The following is an 8,842-nucleotide window of genomic DNA, read 5'->3' as shown; positions in this document are numbered from 1 at the left end:
AGGATAACGAAGGAATAACAGTATAGTAAAGACCTGCTGAATCCTGGGTACAATAGTCGAGGTCCACGGACTCGCGACCACTACACTAGATCCGGGTAAGTTGTGAGCTCAGGAGTGCTCCCATATAAAAAGGACGGCAGTGCTTGTCGTAGCTTTCAGGGATTAAAAAAACGTATTTGCTACCTCATAGGGTATGCAGCCTCAAAAGCTCCAACAGCGAGAGCTTTTGCGGTACCTTTTAAGGGTATTGTACAGAAACTAATATGACAATTTCAGATCAATTGACTTTTAATTTTGTCTCAGAATTGGTATTTCTTAGGGTTGAAAAAATTTCAAGCCCGGCACGCACACAAAACAGTAATAAGATTTATATAGCGCTAAAATTATAGAATAGTCTAAAGCGCTTTACAATGTTTGTGGCCTAACCAGGGTAGCTAAATAACTTTGTCCTTAATTAAAACCAAAAAAGTGTATGAGTAAAGACAAGCATCAATATTATTATTTTAAATCTTGTAAAAATTCTTAACCTGAGACACTCGAGTCAGTAGATTGTGAGTCTTTATCCGCCATTTTGAATTTTCTTTCAAAAAAACCCGCTGACCTAGCAGCTCGGCTGCATGCATCAGTTGCACCCATGATCTGCCGCAGCCCGAAGGGGGATCTGCCTGCTTTTTCACAAGAAATTCATAAATTATCTACTAAAACATTAAGAAATATGGAATCAAGGCAATAAAAAAGAAGCGCCTGATCGCAGGTTAGGCAAATTTAAGCACTAAAAGCTGCTCCGATTTCTCAGAATTGGTAGACAACTAGAAATTGCTCAGATCTCACCCTAATTCAGTAACATATATGCGTCATCAGGTTTGAAAACATCTGAATGTCTCTCAAAGATCAGCACTGTAATTTTTGTTCTTTTTGAATTGCTACCCAGGCAAGAAAAACTACAATTACAGATTTCTGCCAATTCTGGTGTTAAAAAAGAATCGAGTCTCTTTGGATTCAATTCTCGCGCTTGGTGAAAAATAAACGGGAGAAAATAAAGTTTTCTCAGCTTTTAAGCTTTCCTGACGCGCAGCGGAACTTGTTGCAAAGTTTAAGTGCTTCACCACTGCCCTGCAGCATCAGACACAACATCGCCTTTCAGTAATTAAGCGAACCTTCAGGTATCTTTTAAGAACCCGTTAAATTGGTAATTTTGACGAAGTTCCTGCTGTTATCACCTGCAACAACTAGATGAGTAAAGATCACCGATGCGAAAGACAAATTAATAAAAAGCGGTTTATTTAGACATTGTGTGTTAGTTGAGATAATATTTACCTAATGGAACTGAAGGACTTGTAAATATCTTAGCAACACTCAAAAAAAATTCAAACAACAGAAAAGCTATGAAAGAACCCACCACTAAGGTTGCTATTTATTTTCGGAATATTTGTTGCACAAACGCTAATGTTGTTTAATTTATTCAAGACTGCTGGAGCGAAATGTTTTTGAAATTACTTAAAAGGCAATATATGTGCCCTAGAAAATTCAATTTTTCTTCAACAGGAAGGCATTCCTGTTGAGCGAGACTTTTAGCTCCATACAAATTTAATACTCTTAGGGCACTTTTCCTTTTTTTATAAATTTCGCGTTTTGATGCCATACCTGATCTGACGGCCAGCAGAATTATAGTTATATATAAGCTAAGATAGATTAATTGATTACTACCAGAAGAAACAGGCCGGAGGAATAATAATCCTCAACCATCCAAGATATAAATAGGATATGATGTGAGGGATGAGTAACCGGTTCTAGCTGGTGCTCGGCATATCATGTGACAACCTTGTAACGTAGTTCAGCTCCGTACAAGGAGCTGTTCGCTGCAAATTAGCGATTTGACTGTCCTGACAAGCTTTTAAGGGACGATGGGTTTTTCTCTTCCTTCGCTTCCTCTTTTGTTTGTGTTTGGAGGCTGGCTTCACTGCGTCACGGCTGCTGACCACTATGGTAAGTAAAACTCCATTTCTTATCTATGTACGTCAAGAGGTTTTATTCAGAATAGCTCTTCACGGCTAGCTATATAGCTAGTTACAGTAACAGCGAAATCCTTTCCAAAAAACATCGCCTTAAAATGAAGAGAAAAAGCAAGTTTACTGAATTTGTTCTGTTCAGACGTAACTTGGACCCGAACATGCCCTAGAGCAAGTACGCTGAGAAAATTATAATTTATAAATTGGACTTTCCAAGTTTTTAAAATATAATTTGTGTATGCATCACACATTATTACGTTTTATTTAACAATTGTTCTCAGTCTCTACAATATATCTACAATAAATAAACTCTTTAATCGAACCATTAACTTAAACGTCGTTGCAATTCGAAAACTTTTTACTAAAGTTAAGCTATAATCACTCAATGTTCGCCGTGTCTCGTCGTTCGACCATATATATTGCGCGAATCACTCTACACCTGAAAAATTTGGAAACTCAAAACGCAAAAAATGTCTCATATTAATTATGAAAAATGGAACGTTCGTCGATTAACGTCAACTATATGATCCAACTCGTTTAGTTATGTCTAATAACGCTGTTTACTCGTAGAATTTTTGTTGTTGAAAACAGCCACCGTATTTTCTCGATTATAACGCCATAAACGCCGAGTCCCCGAAGTAGAGCTGCTACCCCCGAGTGAATAAGCCCCTGAAATTGCGGAACAGTTTACAATGTTTTAATTTCAAGCCAAAACCTTTCTTCTCCAATTTCAGACAGTCGACTTCCTGCATGTGCCTTCGACAGCAACAAAAGACGCTTAATATTCTCTTTGCCGTTTCGTGTTACAAAAGAATTTAAAATCGCAATTTTTTCAGTATTAACAGTGCTTGTCCACAAAAATCGAGGATTGAGCGGCAAATTAAGCCCCTGAAATTGCAAAACACTTTACAATTTATTGATTTCAAGCTAAAACATTCCTCCCACTACTTCCGACAGTTGACTTACTGCGTATGGCTTCAACAGCAACAAAAGCGTTGCCGTTTCGTGTCACGAAAGAAATTAAACTGGATGACAATTTTGTCAGTATAAAGTCATAGACAATATACCATGTACAAATGACTCAGCATTATACGAAATGAAGAAAATGTCTCATTTAACTGTTACACTTATTACAGCAGTTTATACTCAACAGTCGAAAGTAATTAGCGTTTGGTTTGGTTTTGCAGAGTATTTTAATAGTATTTCCAGCGCGCTTGGCTTTGAAAATTCGCCCCAATATACTTTGTCATCGAATCTGAAGTAAAACTAAAACCAAAGTTGCTGGCATACGTTTTCCTGGGCCTAGCATCGGCTACATTTTGGTTTTGGTTTTACGACACTCAAATTGAAAACCGCTGTATGTTACTAAGAATGTCTTCCTCATTATTTGCAGGTCTCTGCCGCCGTCTTAAATTCTCCACCAAGATTGATGGATATGCTCTTCAATTTCACGTCATTAAAACATTTCATCTTTCTATTTATGTGGGACCTTCAGTGCGTAGTGTCTGTACTCATCGATGTATAATGGACCCCGTGTGTGTATCCGTCAACATCGGCCCACCAACTGACGAGAAGTTTATTTGCGAGCTTAGCGATTCAGACCATACGAAACACCCTGAAGATCTTGAAAAGAGAGAAGGCTTTCTGTACATAGGCACTGAGGTGATAAAATTACTCTGAGCAGAAGATATATTTTCGGTACTTTTAATTTTGACCTTAGATACTTAAGCAAGTTTTAGACATTTAAATGTGGAAACGCCTCTGAACAAAAAAAAAAATGAAACTGAAGAGGCGTATTTTCTTGTCATCAGAACCCTTGCTTCGGTAATCCATGCCTTCATGATTCAATTTGCCTCAACGGATATACGGACAAACAGTATCTCTGTGAGTGCCGAACTGGTTACACGGGGGAACAATGCGAAAAAGGTAAGGCTAACAGAGCTTACAAGTAACATTTTTGAGCTTCCTAAATTCAAGCAAAATCGTTTAAAACTGTTACGGTACTGTTTGACAAGGTTGAGTTCCGTGACCTCTGAAATTTGAAACTGAAAGTTGGGAATTTAGTTTCGGCCGGTTTCTGTGGAAGCAATCTGGACGGATCTGCCTGAACAAAAATTTCGCTCATTTCCCAGAAGTTCTGCATTGGATTTAATTGATACCTGAAGCTGGGTCAAAATTTTAACTGTCAGCCAGAAATTTCGCGTTTTTAACTGATCACTTCAGTTTTGCACTGCACAACGTACTGCTGGAAACAATACAGTGTTTCTGGCTGAGGGTTGGGCTATGGACTGATAGTCGCCCCAAAAACTATATTTTCAGACTTTAAGAGCAAGTTAAAAAGCAAGTTGTAGGTGTGGCGCGGTTTCACTCCAGCACTCCGTAACTTCTGGTCAGAAATTTCGATCCTGAGCTAGAACTCCCATATGAAGAAGTCAGGGATGCGGCTCGTCAGAAAATTTGATTGAAAGCCCCAATGGAGACCAATCTAAGCGCGCATGTCGCTCGAGCTTTATTTGATTCCTTTAAAGATACCACTTGAAACGGAATGTATAGGGTTGATTACCAGCCGCTGTTCAGGAAAGGAGCCCGCGCTAGTAGACCGGATTCGAGAGACCTTCGAAAATCGAGCCTAAAAACGAAGATACTTTGACAGCTAAAAATCGTCGCGTTTCGTCGTGAACACCCTAAGTGAGACGAAAAACTTTGATTTATACCCCTAGGCGAGACGACAAGCATCCCCGACCTTTTCATATGGAAGCCCGCCCCCCCCCCCCCCCCTCCCCGGGTTTCGAACGTTCTGTTGACATACGGCTTTCACAGTCACTTGCACCTTGTAAATTTGGTAATATTCGAGAGGTAGAAAGTGAAACGATTTTTCGATTGTAAGGAAAATAATTATGATTCTTTCTTGGCGATTTGATTGTAAGGGAAAGCCTTCATGTTTTTTTTGTTTTTTTCCACAAACCTACGTAACATTAGCGACTAGCATATTGTGAGTTTCAAAAGCAATCAAGACCGAATAATTAAAAGATCCAGACAACTTTTTAACACAAGCAATGGAAAGACAAATGCAACCTTTCGGTAAATGGTTTCTTGACATAAGCGTATGAGTTAAAAAAAAAAAAAAAAACGCTGAAAAAGGAAAGAAAACAGAAAATTTGTTTGATATGAAATCCTGCTGCGCCACTTGTACAATCCACTAGTTATACAGTGAAAATGTTACTACTATACGCATGTATCTAGAAAAATGCTAGTTATTTGGCACAGCAGGGTCAAGTGAGTTCCAAATCAAAATAAGTATAGCTGTGATCAATATTTTAACACAAGAAACAGAGATGAGAATTGAGAGGAGATCGAACTATACTTTTCGCTTATAGTTTTCGGTATAGTAACTGTAAATCAATTTAGAGATGGCAAGATGATATGAAGTAACAAGGGGTATTCGTATTTGGTAACCCAACCAAGTACTAACGCCGCCGAACAGAGCTTAACTTTGTTGATGGCACGAGACGCAGTGCTCACGGTCCTTGTGGTGCCGGAGTCCACGCCAAACACAGTAGTTTATTCCTAAGATCACAGATTTCGTAGCACACACTTGAAACTGACCCCAGAACCTACGATCGTCAATACCTAACTAAAGATCAGTTTTGATGGGCTACGCCAGAGACGAAGAAGTCGTTAGAGAGTAGATTTAAGGGGAGGAAATCAGTTACATTGTGCATATTGACGGGGAAAATGAAGAACAATAAATAAATAGATAAATAAATAAATAAAAATAGGAAAGAAAATGAGAACCCGAAATATAGGGATTTTATTAGTTGGTCGCGCGTTCAGAAAGCTTAGCTTTGGTGATCGGAGAAGAAGCGATACTTTTTTAATTGTACTGGTAACTATAAACGTCTTTTTCATAAACCTTCATCTTTTTCTGACTACGCGTTAGTTTTTAACTGATGACGAAATTGATAACCATAAGAACGCGTCAGTGTGCACAGGGATGCAAATAAGACCTACTTAACTTCAGTTCATTGCCTTTGTTGTTTAATTTAGATATCGACGAGTGTGCCATCAAAACAGACAACTGCAGCCTCCATGCAATCTGTAATAACATTGAGGGATCCTTCAGTTGTAGCTGCAGGGATGGATTTACTGGAGATGGCGTCAATTGTGGTGGTAACTATAAACGTCTTCTTCATAAACCTCCGTCTTTTTCTGACTACGTGTTAGTTTTTAAATGATTACGAAATTGGTAACCATAAGAACGCGTTCTGCACAGGGATGCAAATAAGACCTACTTAACTTCAGTTCATTACCTTTGTTGTTTAGATATCGACGAGTGTGCCGTGAAAACAGACAACTGTAGCCTCCATGCAATCTGCAATAACACTGAGGGATCCTACAATTGTAGCTGCGAAGATGGATTTTGGGGAGATGGCATCAATTGTACAGGTAACTAAAAATTTCATTTCAACTATTTGTGACCAGGTGCTATTTTTTCGACACGATGGCAAATTAACAACTATAAGGAAATCTTTTGCCAAGGGATGCAAATAAGACCTACTTAACTTCATTTCATTACCTTTGCTTGTTTAGATATCGACGAGTGTGCCATCAAAACAGACAAATGCAGCCTCCATGCAATCTGTAATAACATTGAGGGATCCTTTAACTGTAGCTGCAGGGATGGATTTACTGGAGATGGCATCAATTGTACTGGTAACTATAAACGTCTTCTTCATAAACCTTCATCTCTTTCTGACTACGTGTTAATTGTCAACTGATGCCAAACTTGTCAACGATAAGGATGTATTCTGCGCACGGGTGCAAATAAGACCTCAGGTAACTTCATTGGGTCATTAAATTTCGGAGTTGCGTTTTGCTTAGCTTCTGTTTCAAAAATAGTCCTCGTGCAAAAATTTTCCAATGAAAACGACTTTGATTTACATAAAAATAAACGTGCAGGTGAAAAATATTTCATAATATATAACCAGTTTCGCACCAAGACCCGTTTCACTCAGAGGCAAAAGGTAGCTAGGAAATGACCTATTAATTGCCTTTGCTGTTTAGATATTGATGAGTGTGCCATCAAAACAGACAACTGCAGCCTCAATGCAATCTGTAATAACATTGAGGGATCCTTTAATTGTCGCTGTAAGGATGGATTTAGTGGAGATGGCATCAATTGCACTGGTAACTATAAAATTATTTTTCATATTTTTTTGACTACGTGTTAATTTTCAACTGATGCCAAAATTGTTAACAATGTGGAATTATACTGCGCTTGGGTGCAAATAAGACCTCAGGTAAGTCAGTGCGCCATTTGCGAGATTCGTTAATGTTTTTCCTCTGATTCAAAACTAGTCCTCGTGCAAAACCTTTCAAATAAAAATGAGCCTGATTTGTATAAAAATAAAATAAAAGCGCGAGTGAAAACTATTTTCATGTAATTAGTTGTGCGCGAAGACTCGGTTTCACTCAGAGGCAAAGGCGCAACTAGGAAATGGCCTAGTAATTACCTTTGTTTGTTTAGATATCGACGAGTGTGCCATCAAAACAGACAACTGCAGCCTCCATGCAATCTGTAATAACACTGAGGGATCCTTCAATTGTAGCTGCAAGGATGGATTTATTGTAGATGGCATCAATTGTACTGGTAACTATCAACTTCTTTCCCATGTAATTCTGAGCATATGCTATTTGTTAAATGATGACGAAATTAATGACGATAACGAAGTATTCTGCGCCCGGGGGCCGGATAAGACCTTCTTTGCGGGTAACCACGACACCTAAATATTTTTAATTAGCTGCTATGTCCACCCTCAGCCAACGTATTCTTATGCTCCTCAAAGAACACTCACGATGTACAAACATTAGCGTTGAAAAGCAACCTGCTCGCTGGTTAAAGTGATTCAGAGACTTGAGGAACGGGTTAGAAGTTAAGTGGTATAGCTGATACCTGGTTACGTTATTTGCGAAGACTTTGGAGAGCTAGAAGTATCTCGAAATAGTATTTTTACGCTAAAAACTAAGAATACCCAAGGCTTTTTCGTAGGGCAAATATTTCTCTTTGTAATTGCTTAAATTCCTCGGGCAATTGGTCCTGACAGTAGTTTTAAAATCGCATTTGCAAGTTATTAATTAATGACTCACTGCGGAGTTAGTTTTGGCTAAAAGTTCTCGTCCTTTAAACAACTCTTTTCCACCTTGTTTGTAAGAAATTATTGGTTTAGTAATCAACAACTACATATCCTTCGTAGACATTAAGAACCAACTAAGAACCCAGGTACCCTAATTCGCATTAACTACCAGACTTCAAAACATTTAGGCTCTTACGCGCGCGTTTTTAGTGTAGTCAATTGAAAATCTCTGGGGCATAGATCAGAGGCCGGGCGGAGATCCTATCACGTAAAACGTTTCAATAATTTTGCTCAGTTTTCCTTTTGAGTTTTTTTCCTGTTCAAAATTGATGAAATATTTTGAGGACTTTATATAGAACTCTATAATTCCCTCCAACTTCCAAGTGCCTATCAGAAAATTAATACTACTGCTCTGCCCTGCAACAGCAGTTAACATATTTACCCAATGTGAAAAACAACGCCAGAAAATGAAAGGAGAGGCAGCATTAATTGAATAAATAATTAATTAAAGAGCTTTACTTTCCAATTTGATGGAAAGTATCTGTACAAGGAATTAAGTCATTTTAATCGAACTATACAATTAACTTTTCTCTCGTTATTACCCAGCTTTCAGTGCAGTGTTTACAAATCTCAATGCGAGTGGAAGAAATGGTCCGACAACACTTGGTAGTCACTACACAGGCCATGATCATGAAGATC

General features: G+C 38.4%; 1 protein-coding gene and 1 long non-coding RNA gene across 3 annotated transcripts; both read left to right on the top strand.

Moving 5' to 3' along the window:
- Window positions 1-1,473: 1,473 nt before the first annotated feature.
- On the top strand, window positions 1,474-6,356 carry LOC145495566 (uncharacterized). Of its 2 annotated transcripts, XR_014050438.1 has the most exons (3): window positions 1,474-1,986; window positions 3,403-3,935; window positions 6,057-6,356. XR_014050438.1 is itself a non-coding variant. In XM_081475209.1 (2 exons), the coding sequence occupies exons 1-2, from the start codon at window positions 1,905-1,907 to the stop codon at window positions 3,687-3,689; spliced, it is 369 nt and encodes a 122-aa protein (XP_081331335.1). In that variant the 5' UTR covers window positions 1,474-1,904; the 3' UTR covers window positions 3,690-4,105. The 2 variants fall into 2 exon arrangements, 1 of the variants encoding a protein (XP_081331335.1); XM_081475209.1 differs by lacking the exon at window positions 6,057-6,356 and having other exon boundaries at window positions 3,403-4,105.
- Window positions 6,357-6,374: 18 nt separating this feature from the next.
- On the top strand, window positions 6,375-6,792 carry LOC145495571 (uncharacterized). The gene is made up of 2 exons (XR_014050440.1): window positions 6,375-6,455; window positions 6,600-6,792. It is a non-coding gene; the product is annotated as an uncharacterized LOC145495571 (long non-coding RNA).
- The last annotated feature ends 2,050 nt before the right edge of the window (window positions 6,793-8,842 follow it).

The sequence above is a fragment of the Orbicella franksi genome, chromosome 8 (assembly GCF_964199315.1).
Source record: "Orbicella franksi chromosome 8, jaOrbFran1.1, whole genome shotgun sequence".
NCBI lineage: Eukaryota > Metazoa > Cnidaria > Anthozoa > Scleractinia > Merulinidae > Orbicella > Orbicella franksi.
Note: the sequence above shows the minus strand (reverse complement) of the source record. Positions and strands in the feature narration are given on the sequence as shown.

Excerpts from the sequence above, each read along its gene's own strand:
- LOC145495566 (XM_081475209.1), top strand. The coding sequence starts at position 1,905 with ATGGGTTTTTCTCTTCCTTCGCTTCCTCTTTTGTTTGTGTTTGGAGGC. Across the intron at positions 1,987-3,402 it reads CACGGCTGCTGACCACTATG|GTCTCTGCCGCCGTCTTAAA; the intron begins GTAAGTAAAACT and ends CATTATTTGCAG.